Consider the following 24,038-nt stretch of genomic DNA (forward strand, 5'->3'; position numbering starts at 1 on the left):
TGGTGTCCTGAATTATTGATCTTTTAGGGCTCTAATTACTAAATACTGCATATTTCTGTTTTACTATTAAAAAAACTACGATGTTTTTGACAGAAATGCCATAAAACCTTTTTTTTTTTATGTTGATATAAAGATTTACTGTAAGCATTAAATAAAAAATAAAACTTTGACTTATTTTTAACATGTTATTAACTGAGACCCTTTATGGTCCCCGGGACCCATAAAGGTAAAATAATTTTTAAAAATCTATATACCGTATTTCCTTGAATTGCCGCAGGACATATAGTATGCGCCTGCCTTGAATTACTGCCGGGTCAAACTCGCTTCGCAAAATAATTAGTGCATGCTTGGTATTACTGGCTGGTCAAACTCGTGACGTCACGAGTGACACTTCCCCTGTCATCATTTTCAAAATGGAGGAGGCTGATTTCAATAACGGTAATTTGAAATCGCATAAAGGGAAGAAGATTAATCAATCAATCAATCAATGTTTATTTATATAGCCCCAAATCACAAATGTCTCAAAGGACTGCACAAATCATTACGACTACAACATCCTCGGAAGAACCCACAAAAGGGCAAGGAAAACTCACACCCAGTGGGCAGGGAGAATTCACATCCAGTGGGACGCCAGTGACAATGCTGACTATGAGAAACCTTGGAGAGGACCTCAGATGTGGGCAACCCCCCCCCTCTAGGGGACCGAAAGCAATGGATGTCGAGCGGGTCTAACATGATACTGTGAAAGTTCAATCCATAGTGGCTCCAAGACAGCAGTGAGAGTCCCGTCCACAGGAAACCATCTCAAGCGGATCAGCAGCGTAGAGATGTCCCCAACCGATACAGGCGAGCGGTCCATCCTGGGTCCCGACGAGCGGTCCATCCTGGGTCTCGACTCTGGACAGTCAGTACTTCATTCATGGTCATCGGACCGGACCCCCTCCACAAGGGAGGGGGAGACATAGGAGAAAGAAAAGAAGCGGCAGATCAACTGGTCTAAAAAGGAGGTCTATTTAAAGGCTAGAGTATTCAGATGAGTTTTAAGATGAGACTTAAATGCTTCTACTGAGGTAGCATCTCGAACTGTTACCGGGAGGGCATTCCAGAGTACTGGAGCCCGAACGGAAAACGCTCTATAGCCCGCAGACTTTTTTTGAGCTCTAGGAATCACTAATAAGCCGGAGTCTTTTGAACGCAGATTTCTTGCCGGGACATACGGTACAATACAATCGGCAAGATAGGATGGAGCTAGACCGTGTAGTATTTTATACGTAAGTAGTAAAACCTTAAAGTCACATCTTAAGTGCACAGGAAGCCAGTGCAGAGCTATTCAGTAGGATTTAAGGTCCAAGCTTACATCAATAAAATGTTTACTGCATGCCTTTGGTAAGTGCAGGAGTGAAAGAGGTTTTAAAATAATTAGCGCATGCTTACTTCTACCGCATGCCTTTGGTAAGCGCAGGAGTGAGAAGAGGCTTTAAATTAATTACCGCCCCTGCGGCAATTCAAGGAAATACTGTATTTTGTTATGGTTTGAAAATGAAAAATATCAATATGGCCCCCGCATGCTTATATATTTCCGTGGGCGGCCCTCAGTGGAAAATGTTTGGACTCCCTTGGCCTAATGGTTGATAATTATGATGTAAGTACACGGAACGGAAATAAAGCAGGGTTTCTTCTTCACAATACTACTCAAGTCAAAGTACAAAGTCTTATGTTTTCAGTGAAAACAAATGCAAGACAATTATTTGATCATTCCCAAACACGCCATCAGCTAATGACATACACCTGCTGCTTTATGCTAGCGCGTCATCTAGTGGCGCCATTATGTACAACAACTATCACCACAAAAAGTATGTTACAGTAAAACTACTCTGACAAGTACATTTTTGTTTCCAAAGTTACGTAAGTGCATGTAACGGAGTAAATGTCGCACGTTACTACTCACCTCCGCAGATGTTTTGGACAAAAGCAAATCAGCGTCGAAAAATTCGCTTCTTTTGCATAAATCGCGCCTGCGTGGGAACCAGCCAATGAGACGTCAGTTTTGAAATCACGTGACACGAGTGTTACCAAACCAGCATGAAAAGGACCCGAAACGGGCGGAGTGGGCGGGGCTTGTTTACAGCGCAAACACACATGATAGCAGCGTTAAAGGCAGATTTCTGCACTAGTGATATTTTTATAAATATGTGGTTAATTTTATATATGTGTGTAGATATATATATATATATATATATATATATATACTGTATATATATATGTGTGTGTGTGTGTACATATATATATGTGTGTACATATATGTCTGCATACATATGTGTCTGTATACGTATATATAAATACATATATATGTGTATACATATACATATCTATATATATATATGTGTGTGTATATACATATATATACGTATATATATATGTGTGTGTGTATATATATAAATATGTCTGTATACATATATATATGTTTATATATATATGTATATATATATATATACATACGTATATATGTGTGTACATATATATATATATACACATATATATATATATGTGTGTGTGTGTATATATACATACACATGAATAAGCGATAGAAATGGATGTATGTATGTATACACACATATACATGTGTATATATATATATACATACAGATATGAATAAGCAGTAGAAAATGGATGGATGGATGTATACACACACATATATATATGTGTGTGTGTGTATACATACACATTTGTGTGTATACATATATATACATGTGTGTGTATATATATATATATATATATATATATATATATATATATATATATATACACACACACATATTTATATATGTGTGTATATACAAATATGTGTGTGTGTATATATATACACACATATATATATATGTGTAAATATACACACACATATGTGTATATATATATACATACACACACACATACACATATATACACACACATATATATATATATATATATATATATATATATATATATATATATATATACACACACATATAGATACACATTTATCAATCAATCAATCAATGAATGTTTATGTATATAGCCCTAAATCAAAAGTGTCTCAAAGGGCTGCACACACCACAACAACATCCTCTGTAGGACCCACATAAGGGCAAGGAAAACTCACACCAGTGGGACTTCGGTGACAGTGACAATGATGACTATGAGAAACCTTGGAGAGGCTTGTCAATGTTCTATTAATAGCAAAACCCTTGGACTTTGAAAGTTGTAACATGTTGAAAACTGTGAAAAGAGTATTCACTGCAAAGAAGGCTTTGTAGAAGAAAGAACTTTGGAAAATCCTGGACTTTCCAGAATGGTGTAATAGGTTAAAAAATGTGGGAATGTTGTATCTTTTTTTTGTAGTTATTTTCCTTTTTTAATAAACACATTTAAAAGTAGATGAGGCAATTCCTGAAGGAGTTGTGCGCGAAGGCTCCAATGCCATGGACTGACACAGGGATTTTGCTTTTACACACACCATCCTGACCTACGGTTTCAACATTTGGTACTTCTTAAAACCGTAACTTAAAAGGGTTGGCTAAAAAGCTACTAAGGTACGAGGCAATTGGCGCCCATGTTAACTACCCAACCGTAACTTAAAAAGGTTGGTTGAACAGAAATAAGGACTACGTAGCCGGTCTGTGGTCTCCTTGTTTTTGTCTCTCTGCTTACTAAACATATTATTTCTGTACCAAATAGCATCACTGACGTCAACGGCGACGTTCGATGATTATTTGAAAAATAAAAAATCCCGTGGTATAAGTGTCTTTGGCATCTTTGGCAGTCTGCTCTTTGTAGTTTTACATTTAATCAGATGGTGTCTTCTGCCAAGGCATTTATTCTCCTGAAGGAATAAATAAAGTAGTATCTAATCTAAATGTATTGATGTCTTGGACAATTTCTCAATCGGTGGAGAGTTGTTGAAGTAATAACATGTTGAAATGACAAATGGTAATAAGGAATTTTAGGAAAACCGAGAATTTTTCCAGTTCTGAAAAAGAGGAAAGTTTCGACGGTGGAACAGTTAAAACGCATTGAAAAATGTGAAAGGAGTAGTCGCCAGAAAAAGGGTGGAAATAGGGCTTCGGAAAAGCAGGAATTCTGGAAAATCCTGAACTTTTTTGAACTAGGAAAAGGGGACGTTTGAATATCCAGAATGGTGCAATGTGTCGAAGGTGGAAATGTTGTATCTTTTTATTTGTAGTTATTTTCCTTTTTTTATCAATCAATGTTTACTTATATAGCCCTAAATCACTAGTGTCTCAAAGGGCTGCACAAACCACCACGACATCCTCGGTAGGCCCACATAAGGGCAAGGAAAACTCACACCCAGTGGGACATCGGTGACAATAATGACCCAGTGGGTCATACATTTAAAACTAGATGAGGCAATTCCTGAAGGAATTGCGTGTAAATGCTTCAATGCTGAAAACAAATCAAAATCCTCGAATATTTTTAGCATTGTTGAAGTCAAGCACACATTTCCTGAATATTTTGAAGTTGGGACAGTGGGAAACAGATGGAAAATGTGGAACTTTGAAGGATGTCCCATTGATTCAAATAGGATTTTCCCAAACCTTTAATCCAAGAATACTGTGCCTTCCAGCAACAATAGCGATGACCTGCTAGTCCTTATAGTTGTTCAACCAACCCTTTTAAGTTACGGTTTGGTAGTTAACATGGACTACGATTGAAACCGTGATTCAGGATGGTGTGTGGAAATGTTAAATGCCTGGGAGGTGAGGGGAGCAGTGAGCAGCAACTGTTCTGCACCCAGGATTCATCTATGGTGATTTAACCCCCAATTCCAAAACTTGATGCTGAATGCCAAGCAGCGAGGTCCCATTTTCATAGTCTTTGGTGTGACTCGGCCGGGGTTTGAACTCTCAACCTGCTGATCTCAGGGCGGGTACTCTAACCACTATGCCACTGAGTAAGTTGCAATTTTGATTTTTCCAACACCTACATATTGCGCTCTACCACGGTATCGAGGACTATTCTCTGGATAATCCATCCATCCATCCATTTTCTACCGCTTATTCCCTTTCGGGGTCGCGGGGGGCGCTGGCGCCTATCTCAGCTACAATCGGGCGGAAGGCGGGGTACACCCTGGACAAGTCGCCACCTCATCGCAGGGCCAACACAGATAGACAGACAACATTCACACTCACATTCACACAATCAAGACATATATATATATATATTTATAGTTATATATTTGGGGTGTCAAACATTTTTTAGTTTTTTCAAATGTATTGCGATTTTTATGTATAACGATTCTTAATCGCAAAAAATCGTGTAAAAAAAAAGTATATATATATATATAAATATATATATATATATATATATACTTTTTTTTTACACATAATATCTACAGCTTTTCACACACACAAGTGAATGCAAAGCATACTTGGTCAACAGCCATACAGGTCACACTGAGGGTGGCCGTATAAACAACTTTAACACTGTTACAAATATGCGCCACACTGTTAACCCACACCAAACAAGAACGAAAACACAATTCCGGAGAACATCCGCACCGCGACGCAACATAAACACGACAAAACAAACACCCAGAACCCCTCGCAGCACTAACTCTTCCGACCTCATCAAAATCGAGTAAAAAAAAATATATATATATATATATATATATATATATATATATATATATATTTTTTTTTTTTTACTCGGGTAAAAAAAATGTACATATATATATATATATATATTTTTTTTTTTACTCGATTTTTTTCGATTAACAATCGTTACACATAAAAATCGCAATTCATTCGAAAAAACTCAACATTTTTTGACACCCCTAATATGAAGCAGTAAAATGCATTGGCGACAAGTAAATTATGTGTCCTTGCCTCAATGTTTTTTTTTTACATTGTTAAAAACAAAACCCAAACGACCACCTCTGTGTATCCACAGCATGTAGAACTGTGCGTACATGAAGCATGATGTTGGCGTGGGGCAGCGCACATTCACACGCCAACGTCAGTTAAAGTTAAAGTTGAAGTACCAATGATTGGGGCGGCATAGCTCCGTTGGTTTAAATGTAACTTAGACATTGGGTTTCACTATGTAAAGCGCTTTGAGTCACTAGAGAAAAGCGCTATATAAATATAATTCACACTTCACTTGTTTTAGATCGGTTGTCTCAAACTCAATTCACCTGGGGGCCACTGGATGCAGAGTCTGGGTGAGGCTGGGCTGAGGTCGGAAGAGTTAGTGCTGCGAGGGGTTCTGGGTGTTTGTTTTGTCGTGTTTATGTTGCGTCACGGTGCGGATGTTCTCCGGAATTGTGTTTGTCGTTCTTGTTTGGTGTGGGTTAACAGTGTGGCGCATATTTGTAACAGTGTTAAAGTTGTTTATACGGCCACCCTCAGTGTGACCTGTATGGCTGTTGACCAAGTATGCTTTGCATTCACTTGTGTGTGTGAAAAGCTGTAGATATTATGTGACTAGGCCGGCACGCAAAGGCAGTGCCTTTAAATAAATGGGTTGTACTTGTATAGCGCTTTTCTACCTTCAAGGTACTCAAAGCGCTTTGACACTACTTCCACATTTACCCATTCACACACACATTCACACACTGATGGAGGGAGCTGCCATGCAAGGCGCCAACCAGCACACATCAGGAGCAAGGGTGAAGTGTCTTGCTCAGGACACAACGGACGTGACGAGGTTGGTACTAGGTGGGAATTGAATTGAAGGTTTATTGGCGCTCGGTACTTCTCCCTACGTCTGTGTACCACTCCGTACAGCGGCGTTTTAAAAAGTCATATATTTTACTTTTTGAAACTGATACCGATAATTTCCGATATTACATTCTAAAGCATTTATCGGACGATAATATCGGACTGCCGATATTATTATTATTGGACATCTCTACAAATAACGGTTTGAATTGGTCAAGGTTATCGGGGACTGTTATTACTGGCGGACAGGTGTCGCGGTGTGACTGCAGCCGGGCACGTAAAAAAACCCTCCTCTCCATGGCAACATCTCTGTCGCTTCCTCTCATTTGCCGCTTTTCCACTAACGCAGGGGTAGGCAACCCAGAACGTTGAAAGAGCCATTTTGGAGCCAAATAACAGAAAGCTGTCAAGTGCCATTCATATAAAACTTGCGGGCCGCACTAACATTAGACTTTCATATTCAGGTGGGGGCCGCAAAACAACGTCTCGCGGGCCGCAATTGGCCCGCGGGCCGCGTGTCTGAGACCCCTGTTTTAGATGTTTAAGATGTAAAGTGTAGCTGCCATTATGATGTGCCGTGATGTTTTCTAATGACCGTAAGTCTTCAACTATACTAAGAGTTTCAATGCTTGGATTCTGCATAATATGCTAATTATGGTCATCTAATAAGTTACTTTGGTCACTACGAGATATCTCAGATTGAAGGTGTTTTTTTAACCTATGCGTTCATATTTGTCTTGTCTTGTGATCATGTTTTGTTTAGTTATGTTGTTTTTTTAAGACTCTTTTAGTTCCTGTTTGTGCACCTCCCTGAGTTTGTTTTGGTTGCCATGGTACTGGTGCTTGTCGTGGTGCAAGGACTGGGACTGGCCGTGGAACATGGCGTGCGGCCAGGGCCGGGAGCTGTACTAGTGGGGTGGCTCAGCTGCGCCCAGCCAGGCAGTAACCTCCGGCCCGGCCACCACCACCAGTTTTTCGGCCTACCAAGCCGCAACCCCCAGCTAGGCCACCTCCAACTGCTCCAAGGCTTGCACCAGCTCCTATGCTAGCACCACGCCAAGTTCCACGGCCGGTCCCAGTGCCTGCACCACGACAAGCACCAGTACCTGCACCACGGTATTGGTGCCCCCCATATTTTTGTGGGCCTAAATTTTCTCATGGTTTTTCTTAAAGCGATACACACACACAAGGCACACAATATCTTTTTTTTTTTTTAAGTTAATGACACGCATTACCAGCCTTAACGTGTGAAGTGAAGTATATTTATATAGAACCTTTTCTCTAGTGACTCAAAGTGTCAGGACTTGGACTATGAAGTGGATTGTTTTTCCGACGCAAAGGAAAGTTGGCATGAGCAAGGTGTGAATGAAGGTACATATTTATTTATTCACTAATAAACTACCAAAAAAAAAAGGCAAACAAAAGGCGCGCACAATGGCGGTACTAAACTACACTATGAAAACAAAGGAAGCACAAAGGCAGAAGTAAACAAACCAAAAACTTACGTGGCATGGGCAAGAGGGATTAAACAGCATGGCATGGCATGGCATGAAATAAGTATGTGTAAAGGCTGACCACCTGGCAACTACAGGTTTAAATAATAGCTAGGATAAGTGCAAACAGGTGTGAGACATGAGGACAGGATGAAAACTAATGAGTTGCTATGGTGATAAGACAAACAAGGAAGTGAAGGAACAAGAACTGAATGTCAAAAAAAACAAAACCGAACATGACCAAAACAAAACATGATCCCATAGACGTGACACTAAGCGCTTTTACATAGTGAAACCCAATATCTAAGGTACAATTAAAGCAGTGTGGGTGGCACTGGGAGCAGGTGGGTAAAGTGTCTTGCCCAAGGACACGACGGCAGTGACTCGGATGGCGGAAGCGGGGATCGAACCTGGAACTGTATATATACTGTATATATTAAAAGATTACAGTTGGTACAAAATGCGGCTGCTAGACTTTTGACAAGAACAAGAAAGTTTGATCACATTACGCCTGTACTGGCTCACCTGCACTGGCTTCCTGTGCACTTAAGATGTGACTTTAAGGTTTTACTACTTACGTATAAAATACTACACGGTCTAGCTCCATCCTATCTTGCCGATTGTATTGTACCATATGTCCCGGCAAGAAATCTGCGTTCAAAGGACTCCGGCTTATTAGTGATTCCCAAAGCCCAAAAAAAGTCTGCGGGCTCTAGAGCGTTTTCCGTTCGGGCTCCAGTACTCTGGAATGCCCTCCCGGTAACAGTTCGCGATGCCACCTCAGTAGAATCATTTAAGTCTCACTTTAAAACTCATTTCTATACTCTAGCCTTCAAATAGACTCCCTTTTTAGACCAGTTGATCTGCCGTTTCTTTTCTTTTTCTTCTATGTCCCACTCTCCCGTGTGGAGGGGGTCCGGTCCGATCCGGTGGCCATGTACTGCTCGCCTGTGTATCGGCTGGGGACATCTCTGCGCTGCTGGTCCGCCTCCGCTTGGGATGGTTTCCTGCTGGCTCCGCTGTGAACGGGACTCTCGCTGCTGTGTCTTGGATCCTCTTTGGACTGGACTCTCGCGACTGTGTTGGATCCATTGTGGATTGAACTTTCACAGTATCATGTTAGATCCGCTCGACATCCATTGCTTTCCTCCTCTCTAAGGTTCTCATAGTCATCATTGTCACCGACGTCCCACTGGGTCATTATTGTCACCAATGTCCCACTGGGTGTGAGTTTTCCTACCGAGGATGTCGTGGTGGTTTGTGCAGCCCTTTGAGACACTAGTGATTTAGGGCTATATAAGTAAACATTGATTGATTGATTGATATATACTTAGGCGGCGACTTGTCCAGGGTGTACCCCGCCTTACGCCCAAATGCAGCTGAGATAGTTTCCAGCACCCCCCCATTCCCCCAAGCGGTAGAAAATGGATTAATGGATAAAGAAAGGCAAGATTTTTCTCCTTTTATTGTGTAAGTACAGTGCATTCATTTGCATGATATTCCTTCAAATATACATGTTTTTAAAATCACACACACAACCAATTAGCGCACTGCCACACAAAACCATATTCTAACATATATTTATGTGCACCGAGAACTAAGTTTTAATTTCATTTGCATAGCCGAGGGGAAAAAAAAAAAAAAATCTATTTTAGTTTGATTAAATGTCCTAATGATGAACGAGACGTGAGCGACTGTGCTTGTGGAGCAAATGTCTTGGAGAGAATAACAAGGAATTACGTGTAAAAAATAATAATAACCCCGCCGTCCTGCAGGCGCTCAGGCGCCCACCTCCAGGGAGAAGGTGACGCTGCCGAGGTGGCGGTCGGTGGGCGAGTCGTTGACGATGCCCTTGCCGTTGAGTTTGCACTGCACTTGGATGTGAGCGCCGTACTGCACACTGGCGAAGCGCACTGCCACCACCGGGGAGGAGTAGTTCACCTGATGGAGAAACATCTCGCCATTATTAAGGGGATCCTTTTTCTTTCTTATTTACCGCGTTTCCTTGAATTTCCGCCGGGGCGCTAATTAATTTAAAACCTCTTCTCACTCCTGCACTTGCCAAAGGCATGCGGTAAAAGTAAGCATGCGCTAATTATTTTAAAACCTCTTCTTACCCAGGACTTACCAAAGGCATGCCGTAAAAATTTGAGTGTGATGTAAGCTTGGACCTTAAATCCGACAGAATAGCTCCTAATCTTCTTCCCTTTATGCGATTTCAAATTACCGGTGTTGAAATCAGCCTCCTCCATTTTGAAAATGATGACAGGGGAAGTGTCACTCGTGACGTCACAAGTTTGACCAGGCGGTAATACTAAGCATGCGCTAATTATTTTGGGAAGCGAGTCTGACCCAAAAGTAATTCAAGGCAGGCGCATACTATATGTCAGGGGTATCCAACCTTTTTGAAAGCAAGAGCTACTTCTTGGGTACTGATTAATGCAAAGGGCTACCAGTTTGATACACACTTAAATAAATTGCCAGAAATAGCCAATTTGCTCAATTTACCTTTAATAAATTAGTATATATATATATATATATATATATTAAAAAAATTGGTATTTCTGTCTGTCATTCCGTCGTACATTTTTTTTCCTTTTACGGAAGGTTTTTTGTAGAGGATAGATGATGGAAAAAAACCTTAATTGAACGGTTTAAAAGTGGAGAAAACACGAAAAAAATAAAAATTTAATTTTGAAACATAGTTTATCTTCGATTTCGACTCTTTAAAATTCAAAATTCCACCGAAAAATATGAAGGGAAAAACTAGCTAATTCGAATCTTTTAGAAAAAATTGAAAAAAAGAATTTATGGAACATCATTAGTAATTTTTCCTGATTAAGATTAATTTTTAAAAATGATGACATGTTTTAAATAGGTTAAAATCCAATCTGCACTTTGTTAGAATATATAACAAATTGGACCAAGCTATATATGTCTGACAAAGACAAATCATTATTTCTTCTAGATTTTCCAGAACAAAAATTTTAAAGGAATAGAATAGAATGGAAAATACTTTATTGATCCCTGGGAATAATAAATTATGTATGATATATATATTATATACATATACATATAATATATGAATAATATAAATATATTCTACGTATATTCTACATTTAAGTGCAGTCAAGAAATTCAAAAGACTTTGAAATAAGATTTAAATTTGATTGTAAAGATTTTCTAGATTTGCCAGAATAATTTTTGGGAATCTTAATCATAATAAGTTTGAAGAAATATTTCACAAATATTCTTTGTCGAAAAAACAGAAGCTAAAATGAAGAATTGAATTCAAAATGTATTTATTATTCTTTACGATAAAAAAAACAATTTCAGGAAAGTAGAGCAAGGAATTTAAAAGATAAAAAGGTAAATGTGTATAAAAATCCTAAAATCCTTTTTAAGGTTGTATTTTTTCTCTAAAATTGTCTTTCTGAAAGTTATAAGAAGCAAAGTAAAAAAATAAATGAATTTATTTAAACAAGAGAAAACCAAGTCTTTAAAATATTTTCTTGGATTTTCAAATTCTATTTGAGTTTTGTCTCTCTTAGAATTAAAAATGTTGAGCAAAGCGAGACCAGCTTGCTAGTAAATAAATAAAATTAAAAAAATAGAGGCAGCTCACTGGTAAGTGCTGCTATTTGAGCTATTTTTAGAACAGGCCAGCGGGCGACTCATCTGGTCCTTACGAGCTACCTGGTGCCCGCGGGCACCGCGTTGGTGACCCCTGCTATATGCCCTGTGGCAATTCAAGGAAATACGGTATTATTATTATTTTTTTTACAATGCATCTACAAAAATACTTGCTTACATGTCTTTGTTTCCCATAGTAAGGGTAGTACTTCAGCTCAAAAATATTCTTGGGGAAAAACTTGACCTCTCCCAGAGCCTCCGGTGGTCCTTTCTGCAAGAGAAAATGTTTTTTTTAATGATAGAAGTCAGCATCATAGCAATGTGGAAGTACATTAGTGCTTTCTAAGTACAAACCCCGTTTCCATATGAGTTGGGAAATGGTGTTAGATGTAAAAATAAACGGAATACAATGATTTGCAAATCCTTTTCAACCCATATTCAGTTGAATATGCTACAAAGACAACATCAACATCAAACTGATAAACCTTTTTTTTTCCCGCAAATAATCATTAACTTTAGAATTTGATGCCAGCAACACGGGACAATGAAGTTGGGAAAGGTGGCAATAAATACTGACCGTGACCTTCTATCCCTCAAACGGCACTGTATCAAAAACCGACATCAATATTTAAAGGATATCACCACATGGGCTCAGAAACACTTTAGAAAACCACTGTCACTAAATACAGTTAGTCGCTACATCTGTAAGTGCAAGTTAAAGCTCTACTATGCAAAGCGAAAGCCAAATTTATCAACAACATTCAGGAACGCCGCCGGCTTTTCTGTGTTGCATTTTTTCCACAAAAACAGGTCGTTCTTTGACAGAAAAAGAAATAAAAACATGTTGATGGACCTGAAGTTGATCTCGAGATTTAAGCAGTGAATAATAATAAATGAAAAATAATATATGACTTATTTTAACACTTGAGGGAAGCCTTAAAAGGTAAAAATAAAAATCGATATATTCTATTGGTTTTAAAAATAAATATCAAAATGCATGCTTTAATTTTTCAGTGTGCGGCCCCCAGTGGAAAACCTGATCCAAGACATCCTCAGGTTGGGTGCATTTACGCCCCCTAGTGGCTGGGAGCAGCAAAGGCGCGTCAGTGCAAATCGTATTTATAATCGTCTTGTGATACTTATCATAGATCGATATATTGATCTATTGATAGCCAACCTTCACTCCGCAAGTCACATTAATTGGTTTCCCTTGGCCAGGCAGGTATCCGAGAATCTAGAAGCAAACAAAAGACATTTTGAGTAATCACTTCACTTATGTTTCGCCAAATCACAATTTAAAGCATTTTTATTGTCATGTGAAGCAGTTTTAGGAGTAAATTTGAATTTTAGGTAGACTTAATCGAGAGAAAAAATAGAAGCTTGACTGTAGAGCAGTGGTCCCCAACCACCGGGCCGCGCCCCGGTACCGGGGCCGTGGCCTGATTGGTACCGGGCCGCAGAAGATTTTTTTATTTAAAAAAATAAAATAAAATAAAATAAAATATATATTTTTTTCTTTTTTTTTTTTATTAAATCAACATAAAAAACACAATATACACTTACAATTAGTGCACCAACCACAAAAAACTCCCTTTTTCATGACAAAAATGTTCCTTTTTCATGACAAAGAAGGACAAAAAAAAAAAAAAAAAAAAAAGGACATCCCCTTACCCCCCGGGCCGCGGGACAAATTATTAAGTGTTGACCGGTCCGCGGATACAAAAAGGTTGGGGACCGCTGCTGTAGAGTAAATAACATCCGGTCTCAACTTTGCGCACTACCTAAATCGGCCACAAGATGTCCCTCTCTGACATCACCGCCAGTTTAAAGGGTTCAAAATAGTATTATAATGAATACAAGACTCTTATCGCCGTATGTCATTTATTAAATTGTAGTGTTTTAAATGATTCAAATATGATTTGATAATTTTAAGAAAGTTTATAAAAGAATACAAAACTAGATAAACCCGGGTTGCCATCTCCGGGTTGGGGAGGAGACCCTGCCCCAAGTGGAGGAGTTCAAGTACCTAGGAGTCTTGTTCACGAGTGAGGGAAGAGTGGATCGTGAGATCGACAGGCGGATCGGTGCGGCGTCCTCAGTAATGCGGACGTTGTACCGATCCGTTGTGGTGAAGAAGGAGCTGAGCCGGAAGGCAAAGCTCTCAATTTACCGGTCGATCTACGTTCCCATCCTCACCTATGGTCATGAGCTTTGGGTCATGAGCGAAAGGATAAGATCACGGGTACAAGCGGCCCAAATGAGTTTCCTCCGCCGTGTGGCGGGTCTCTCCCTTAGAGATAGGGTGAGAAGCTCTGCCATCCGGGAGGAACTCAAAGTAAAGCCGCTGCTCCTCCACATCGAGAGGAGCCAGATGAGGTGGTTCGGGCATCTGGTCAGGATGCCACCCGAACGCCTCCCTAGGGAGGTGTTTAGGGCACGTCCAACCGGTAGGAGGCCACGGGGAAGACCCAGGACACGTTGGGAAGACTATGTCTCCCGGCTGGCCTGGGAACGCCTCGGGATCCCCCGGGAAGAGCTAGACGAAGTGGCTGGGGAGAGGGAAGTCTGGGTTTCCCTGCTTAGGCTGTTGCCCCCGCGACCCGACCTCGGATAAGCGGAAGATGATGGATGGATGGACAAAACTAGATGCTTTGACAGCAGTTTTCTGTTTCTCTTTTTGGCCATAAAAGTGTCCAAATAGTACAAAATGCATAAATGGAGTATAAATAGATTTTTAGGTCTAAAAACAAAACAAAACACTGCATTATTAAAAATGTCCCAACATGAATGAAATCGATCCCCATTCTCTAATCTTACCCGGTTCATTCGCAGGAGGACACACGGCCTCCCCTGCGAGTACCCATAGTGGGGGTCCTGCAGGCCCGAGCAGTCCCCCAGCCAGGACCTCTTGAACTGGCACGCTTTCCTCTCGGCGTCCTCCTCCAAGTCCTCCTGCATGAAGTACCTGTTGTGCGTGCAGCGGATATTCTTCCTCTCCTGCGCGCCGTCGTTGTAATCTGGAGCGCCCAAAAAAAAAAAAGTGTCAAGCGGGCATGGTGGGGCATACATAAACCTTTGCTTGGCCTTGCCAAGTCAGCTTGAATGAAGGAATAAAAGGGAAGGGAAGAACCCCCCCACTCACAAAGAGGCTTCCCTTCCCAGCATGCCGTGCGGGAACCAAAGAGAATACGGGACAAAAGTAGCGAGGAGGATTAACCGCTTGGTTTTAACCCCACCGAGCCCTCCTGAGCGCCGCACACTCACGTTTGAGGTACTCATCCATCGATCTGGCGAACTTCTTCCACGATTTGCGGTCGGATGCGTTGAAGGCGATATCGTGGCCTTCCGAGTGTGGCGCCATGGTCATACCTGCCAGTGGAGACCCACAGACAGTCAACTGTGACGGGACATGAGCGGGTCCAAGTGCACGATCTAGGGATGAACTTAGCTTGTTCTTTGGCTTTTTTTTGCCACACGTGAAACAAAATGAGTCAGGTGAGGAAATAGCTAAAAATAAAAATAAAAAAAATACGCAGGAAGTTACCATGCATGTTGCAGGGCTTAACTTCTTTTTACACTTTAATTGGGGATCTTTAAAAAGTGACATTGTCATTTGATTCAAAATGTTTTTTACGTCACACTCCAATAAGGTTAATATTTTCAAATGTAGCTCACACCGTTAAAAAAACACTTTGATTAAATTAGTGTAATGTAATTATTATTATTGTTATAAATAAATATATAGCTGGTTTAGGGCTTTAGCAGTCAATTGTGTATTTTATTTTGCCCACCAAAGGTATCAAAAGATTACAAAAAAGGGCTTAACTTCTTTTTACACTTTAATTGGGAACATCAAAAAGTGACATTGTCATTTAAGTCAAAATGTTTTTTACGTCACACTCCAAGAAGGGTTATATCGTCAAATATAGCTCGCACCGTTAATAAAAAAAACAACATTTTGATTAAATTAGTGTAATGTAATGATTATTATTGTATAAATAAAAATATAGCTGGTTTAAGGCTTTAGCAGTCAATTGTGTATTTTATTTTGCCCACCAAAGGTATGAAGAGATTACAAAAAGGGCTTAACTTCTTTTTACACTTTAATTGGGAACGTCAAAAAGTGACATTGTCATTTAAGTCAAAATGTTTTTTACGTCACACTCCAAGAAGGGTTATATCGTCAAATATAGCTCGCACCGTTAATAAAAAAAAAAACATTTTGATTAAATTAGTGTAATGTAATGATTATTATTGTATAAATAAAAATTTTGCTGGTTTAAGGCTTTAGCAGTCAATTGTGTATTATATTTTGCCCACCAAAGGTATGAAGAGATTACAAAAAGGGCTTAACTTCTTTTTACACTTTAATGGGGGACGTTAAAAAGTGACATTGTCATTTAAGTCAAAATGTTTTTTACGTCACACTCCAATAAGGTTAATATCGTCAAATATAGCTCGCACCGTTAATAAAAAACAACAACATTTTGATTAAATTAGTGTAATGTAATGATTATTTTTGTTATAAATAAATACATATCTGTTTTGAGGGTTTAGCAGTCCATTATGTGTTTTATTTTGCCCACCAAAGGTATCAAGAGATTACAAAAAGGGCTTAACTTCTTTTTACATTTTAATTGGGAACTTTAAAAAGTGACATTGTCATTTAAGTCAAAATGTTTTTTACGCCACACTCCAATAAGGTTAATATCGTCAAATACGGTTCGCACTGTCAAAAAAAAAACATTTTGATTAAATTAGTATAATGTAATGATTGTTATTGTTATAAATAAATACATAGCTGGTTTAAGGCTTTAGCAGTCAATTATGTGTTTTATTTTGCCTTCTAAAGGTATCGAGAGATTACAAAAAATAATGCAATCAAAATATATCCAATTTATAATCACTGTTACCCAACCCCATTTTTAGAATAAATAATTCATAATTTTAAACAACTAATAAATCAAATGGTAAAAATCATTAATATTGTAAATTATTTGATATTAACGAGCACGTCCAAAGCGGAAAAAACAACAACTTATCCAATAATAATAAAGAGTAATACTAATAATAAATAGATAATTGAATATATTCCAATTAAATGTTCATTTTATTTTTAAGTAAAATTAACAGTAAATTAATAATAATAAAATATGAATTGATGACAATAATGGTCTGTGTACTTTCCGGTCATTCTATTTCCAATTCTGAAATGCAAATCAAAAAACAAAATTAGAGCTGTTTTTCAAATTCTATTAAAAATAGCAGATTTTTTAAAAAAAAGGGTTGATTTAAAAAAAAAAATAATTGAAAAATATTTCCATCAAATTGGAATATGTGCTGTTTTCCTTTTATGGGTTTTTATTTTTCCAGATTAACACAAAAATCAAATATACGTTCATCCAAAATGGAAAAAATGCGTGTTTTCATCCGTGTGACGACAAATTGAACCGGAAGCAGCATTTTAAAGGTCCATTAAAAGGTTCAATCCCTAAATGCCAATCAAAAAACTCATTTCGGGCCATTTTTTTCTATTTTCATTTCTGCAACAAAAGTTGCACACCTATTTAATGCCTCTTCTTCTTTTCTTTTTTTTAAACGACAATACGACACCTGCTAAACAAATATGTTACATCCATCCATTTTTTACCGCTTGTCCGTTTCGGGGTCGCTGCTTTCGGGCGGAAATTACAGTTATGCTACAATGAGGTTAATATCATCAAATATAACACGCACCATTAAAAAATAAATAAATAACTTTTCAATTGTGAGGTTCTGTTTACCTGGTGGCATCACTCTGTCGTTGTAGGTGGGATGGTAGGGACTGATGGACCACATGAGGCAGAACAAACAGCCGCCAAACATGGCCGCCAGGAAGACGTAAAGCGTGGCGTAGAAGAGAAGGATGAGGCCTGGAAGAGGAGACGTGAGGTCAGTGGAACTGTTGCTAGGCAGAATTGATGAGGGCTCAAACATAAACCGTACCTCCTAAAACCCCTCAAAAAGTCACGGCTGTTTGAATGACATTTCTACTTTGTTTTAGACTAAATATATAAAGTACCTGTTTTTGTATGAGAACACCACCTGAGGATATATAATCTTGGAGGGGAGGGAAACTGAACCACTTGCTGGTTCTCATGGGGAACTGGACCTCCGTTTATCTGCATATTCTTTTGTTCAACCCACTGGTGTCCAAACCACAGGCCACCATTGGTCATAATTTTAATTAGGAATCGAGCTGATATCAAATCATTTTAATAGCTATACCTATGGTGTCTTTGAATTAAACCCGGCACAGCATTTATTTCTATGACCCAAAGCAAACAACCTTCCCTGGTAATGGGGGGAAAAAACAACAACAAAGTGGAACCAACAGAAAATGCCAACAGACATCATCACACATGACATAATATAACATTTGTGGATATTATAAAAAAACAAAAACATTTTTTTTTAGAATGACACCCATTTGAAGCCATTACAAAGTATGATGGGAAATATGCAGAGTGCTATTTCCACATTAACCACAAAACTTTAAGGAGGTTGTCATCAAAGTGAACAAGGTAGGAGTCCAACTTTCACACACTCTAATCTCCAATGATTTTAATTGTATCCATTATATGAATATAACATGCACACCTATATTATATACTGTATATGTAATAATGTTGTGTGACCCGAAAGGGACAAGCGACAGAAAATGTATGGATGTATAAATGTATGTATATATGCATATATGTATGTATATAAATAAATGGGTTGTACTTGTATAGCGCTTTTCTACCTTCAAGGTACTCAAAGCGCTTTTACACTACTTCCACATTTACCCATTCACACACACATTCACACACTGATGGAGGGAGCTGCCATGCAAGGCGCCAACCAGCACCCATCAGGAGCAAGGGTGAAGTGTCTTGCTCAGGACACAACTTACGTGACGATGTTGGTACTAGGTGGGAATTGAACCAGGGACGCTCGGGTTGCGCACGGCCACTCTCCCACTGCGCCACGCCGTCCCTGTGTATATGTGTATATTGTCATGTTCTGTGGTCTGGATTCTGTTTAGTTATGTTCTGTTTTGTTTGACTCCATTAGTTCTTGTTTTTGCGCACCCTGGTTTGTTTTAGTTTCCATGACAACCATTAGTTTCACCTGCCTCATTTCTTTGAACTCATGCACCTGTTGTTAATCATGTCACTATTATTTAAGCCTGTAGTTGCCAGGTAGTGGACCTGGCGACATTACTCTATGACATCATTCATCTCTTGCTCTGCACATGTTGGATCTCTTGTGTTCTTTCGGTCCATGCCATAGTTCTCGTCATCGGAAGTGTTTTTTTTTCATGTTCATAGTTCTGTCTTTGAGTTGGTTTAGTTCCCTGCATTAAGTTTTGTGCCTCCACTGTGAGAGCCTTTTGTTTGTAGCTTTTGAGTTACAATTATAATCATGTATTTACCTTCGAGCCATGTCCGGTCCAGTTTGTTTGCATTCCGGGAAAACAACCCTCGCCGCAAGCTGCGAAAGCCACGCAGCATGTTGCACCAAACTCCACGCTCTTACATTTATAAGTCTATGTATGTATATATTTATATGTACTGTATGTATGTATACATATATGTATGTATATGTGTATATAAGTATATGTATATATTTGTATATATATATGTATACATATGAATATATATGTGTGTATATAAAAACATATATATAACTATATAGTCACACACGCACACACACATATATATATATGTCTACATATATATATATATATACACACACATAATATATATACTTATGTGTGTATATATGTGTGTGTATATATGTATGTATACATATGTATGTATGTATGTATATATATGTGTATATATACATGTATGTATGTATAAATCAATGTATATATATATATATGTCTGTATATATGTATCCATATGTATGTATGTATATGTGTGTGTATATGTATGCATGTATATATATGTGTGTGTATATATATATATATATGTATATATATATATGTGTGTGTGTGTATATATATATATATATATGTACGTATATATATATGTTTATGTGTATGTATACATATGTATGTATGTATATATGTGTGTATATATATATGTATGTATGTATATATCAATGTATATATATATATGCATATATATGTATGTATAGATATGTATGTATGTATATATATATGTATATACATGTATGTATATATATATATGTTTATGTGTATACATGTATGTATATATATATATATACATATATATGTTTATGTGTATACATGTATGTATATACATGCATATATGAACGTATGTATGTATATACGTGCGTATTTTATGTTTTTTAAATTGATACACGTTTAGAAGGGATGTATATTTAAAATTTGGAGCTAAAATAAAAAAAAAGCATAGATATGAACTGATGATGATATTTGAGCCCCCCCCCAAAAAAACATCAATATACTGTACATATTGTTGTTTAGAACTGATGTCTATTGAAAAATATGAGCAAAAAAATGTGAAAAAACATTGCTATGAACTGATGATGATATTTGAGCCAAGCAAAACCTTAGCTCAGGGGTCACCAACGCAGTGCCCGCGGGCACCAGGTAGCCCGTAATGACCAGATGAGTCGCCCGCTGGCCTGTTCTAAAAATAACTCAAATAGCAGCACTTACCAGTGAGCTGCCTCTATTTTTTAAATTGTATTTATTTACTAGCAAGCTGGTCTCGCTTTGCTCGACATTTTTAATTCTATGAGAGACAAAACTCAAATAGAATTTGAAAATCCAACAAAATATTTTAAAGACTCGGTCTTCACTTCTTTAAATAAATTCATTTATTTTTTTTACTTTGCTTCTTATAACTTTCAGAAAGACAATTTTAGAGAAAAAATACAACCTTAAAAATGATTTTAGGATTTTTAAACACATATACCTTTTTACCTTTTAAATTCCTTCCTCTTCTTTCCTGACAATTTAAATCAATGTTCAAGTAAATTGTTTTTTTTTTTATTGTAAAGAATAATAAATACATTTTAATTTAATTCTTCCATTTTAGCTTCTGTTTTTTCGACAAAGAATATTTGTGAAATATTTTTTCAAACTTTTTATGATTAAGATTCAAAATAATTATTCTGGCAAATCTAGAAAATCTTTAGAATCAAATTTAAATCTTATTTCAAAGTCTTTTGAATTTTTTTTTTAATTTTTGTTCTGGAAAATCTAGAAGAAATAATGATTTGTCTTTGTTATAAATATAGCTTGGTCCAATTTGTTATATATTCTAACAAAGTGCAGATTGGATTTTAACCTATTTAAAACATGTGATCAAAATTCAAAAATTAATCTTAATCAGGAAAAATTACTAATGATATTCCATAAATTATTTTTTCAAAAAGATTCGAATTAGCTAGTTTTTCTCTTCTTTTTTTCGTTTGAATTTCGAATTCCAAAAAGTCGAAATTGAAGATAAACTATGTTTCAAAATTAAATTTTCTTTTTTTTTTCCTGTTTTCTCCCCTTTTAAACCGTTCAATTAAGTGTTTTTTTCATCATATATTCTCTAAAAAAAACTTCCGTAAAAGGAAAAAAAATGCACGACTGAATGACAGACAGAAATACCCATTTTTATACATATATATATATATATATATAAATATATATATATATATATATATATATATATATATATATATATATATATATATATATATATAAGGTAAATTGAGCAAATTGGCTGTTTCTGGCAATGTATTTAAGTGTGTATCAAACTGGTAGCCCTTCGAATCAATCAGTACCCAAGAAGTAGGTCTTGGTTTCAAAAAGGTTGGTGACCCCTACCTTATATATACTGTACATATTTTTGTTTAGAACTGACATCTATTGAAAAATTTTAGCAAACAATTTGAAAAAAGCCCAGATATGAACAGATGATATTTGAGCCAAAAAACATTGATATACTGCACATATTTTTGTTTAGAATTGACATCTACTGAAAAATTTTAGAAAAACATTGAAAAGAAAATACATATGAACTGATGATGATGATGATATTTAAACCCCCCAAAAAACGTAAATATACTGTACATATTTTTGTGTGGAAAGGACATCTTTTTTGTATTGAAAAATCAGTTCAAAATGTTTTTATGTCTTGTTTAGCTTTAAAAATATTTAAAATTAAACGACGGATATTTTGCTGTGTTGGCATTTTTGCCCCGCAGGTCGGACGATGGCGTGTTCCCCCCCCCCTACACCAACCCCCCCGGAGTCCACAAAGGCCTTTCTGTTCCAGCCCAGTGAGAATTCTTCCAGCTGTCCTTTCACTGGGGAACACACTGAACCTCCGGTTGACGTGGTCGTGAAGGTCCTTTGCAGCCATGGAGGCCCCGGCCAGCTCCAAGGAGCAACCAATCAGCCTGCTCTGGTATTGTGGCCCCCCTACCCCGACTCTTACTCACTTATAGGGCTTTGTGGGGCTGAGGCTACGTGGGGGCCCCATTGGTGCGGCATCCTTGGATATTAACTTTACGTTTCTTTAAAAAAAATGTTGTGTAGTTGCCAAACTCCCTGGACGTAATTAGGAAATGTGTACGTGTCGGTCTGCGCCGGGGAGGGGGGGGGGCTTACATGCATGATGAGTTCAGTAAAGGGGGGGTGAAGAGGGGGTCGCCGCTGCTTTGGGAAAGAGGATGTGGCGAGCATGCTAAGACGTAGATGGAATGTGATTTCTGGCTAACGCGAGGCTTGGGGCGACGTGCCCCCCGCTGGGGCCCCTGTCCCCAGGCGGCCTGTTTTCGCCGGGAAGCGTCGGCGCACCTATGTAAACATTGACCACACGCACTTGCAGCACACAAGACATCGCACTAAAGACATTGAAAAGACAGTTTTTAACCCATCATTTAGAAACATGCAACATGGGACTGAGTGGGGTGGGTGGGGACTCACTCCAGCTCTTCCCCGAGCGGCCCATGAACTCCTTGGTCTCGGCGTTCCACAGGTACGTCTTCACGTCGCTGATCTTCTGGTGCAGCGTCCGGCGGGGCAGCGGCCGGCGCTTCCAGCGCTCGAAGTTGAGGTCCTCCTGCTCCAGAGGCTGGTGCTCGGCCAGCTCTTCCTGCTCCTCCTCCAGCTCCTGGCCGTGCTTGAGGAGCACCTTGGGAGGCTGGCGGCGGAGAGAAGAAGGGAGAAGACGCTCAACGCACATTGTCGGCGAGAAGGTTTTTCCGAAGACGACCCGACACTTCACCGCATGCTAGCGATGTGCTGCTATCCTCTCTGTCCCCGGTTTCATGCGGATCATAGAAGGGGGGGAGACAAAAAAAAAAGGGTGACCTTTGCAGGCCTCATCGGGAGAGATGACCTCCCTTGAAGCGGAACCTCCTGCTTCCCGCGTCCAGATGTTTGGACTCTTCGCCAGCAAGTAAGTGTGCACTATCACTCACGACCTTTTAGCAGCAAACACCAACTCTTTCCCCCTCATAATTGTACAATTTATTTTATTTTTTTTTGCACTTACCGGACTTTTAGGGAGTGGGGTCTCCTCACCTCCTCCCTCTGTGGAACCGGGCTCCATCTTCTTCGCAGGGGAGGGGAAAAAGTTATCTTAAGTATCGTCAAAAAAGCTTAATTATGGAAAAAAAAAAAAATTGCCGTACCTGAAGTTCTTTTTTTCAGCAAAAAAAAAAAAAGCAGATAAAAGTGTGGAGCGGAGAAAAAAAAAAGGTAAAAAAAATTGCTCTCTGTCAAAAGTTTTTGGCGGAGTTCATTAGAAAGTTTTAGTGGTGCAGAGAGCCTCCTTCATCTAAACGCCCAACATAGTGAATGAACTCAAGACAGAGGAACATGGGGGGGTGGGATACTTCCTAAGTCCTGCTTTTTTTTTTTTATTGGAGGGTTCAGTCCACAATTTGGCAATGGTTTGGAACCCGGCGCTGCATTCTGCACACGCACACCATCACTCATTGTGTGCTAAAGCGACGCCTGAATGCAATATTTATAGCTCATTGCAGCACAAAGACGTGCACCGCCAATCATGCGCCTGTGGCCCCCCAAAATCTTCATCTATATTTTTACCATTCCTTTCTTAAGGAGCATAAAATCATAAACACTAATCACAAAGCCTCGGTGCAAAGCGTTTAACATAAACTTCAAACTCAAAGAGACCCTCCACACACACACCTCGCCCGCCATCTGCAC

At 38.6% G+C, this 24,038-nt stretch overlaps 1 protein-coding gene across 2 annotated transcripts; it reads right to left on the reverse strand.

Moving 5' to 3' along the window:
• Nucleotides 1–9,660: 9,660 nt before the first annotated feature.
• On the reverse strand, nucleotides 9,661–24,038 carry atp1b4 (ATPase Na+/K+ transporting subunit beta 4). 2 transcript variants are annotated; one of them, XM_061891708.1, is made up of 9 exons: nucleotides 23,498–24,038; nucleotides 23,359–23,415; nucleotides 22,788–23,004; nucleotides 17,629–17,757; nucleotides 15,110–15,214; nucleotides 14,663–14,862; nucleotides 13,023–13,079; nucleotides 12,024–12,116; nucleotides 9,661–10,153 (listed from the first exon to the last, which is right to left on the reverse strand). In XM_061891708.1, the coding sequence occupies exons 2-9, from the start codon at nucleotides 23,413–23,415 to the stop codon at nucleotides 9,992–9,994; spliced, it is 1,020 nt and encodes a 339-aa protein (XP_061747692.1). In that variant the 5' UTR covers nucleotides 23,498–24,038; the 3' UTR covers nucleotides 9,661–9,991. The 2 variants fall into 2 exon arrangements, with proteins under 2 accessions (XP_061747692.1, XP_061747691.1); XM_061891707.1 differs by having other exon boundaries at nucleotides 23,359–23,418.

Source organism: Nerophis ophidion, linkage group LG29, assembly GCF_033978795.1.
Source record: "Nerophis ophidion isolate RoL-2023_Sa linkage group LG29, RoL_Noph_v1.0, whole genome shotgun sequence".
Taxonomy (NCBI): Eukaryota; Metazoa; Chordata; class Actinopteri; order Syngnathiformes; family Syngnathidae; genus Nerophis; species Nerophis ophidion.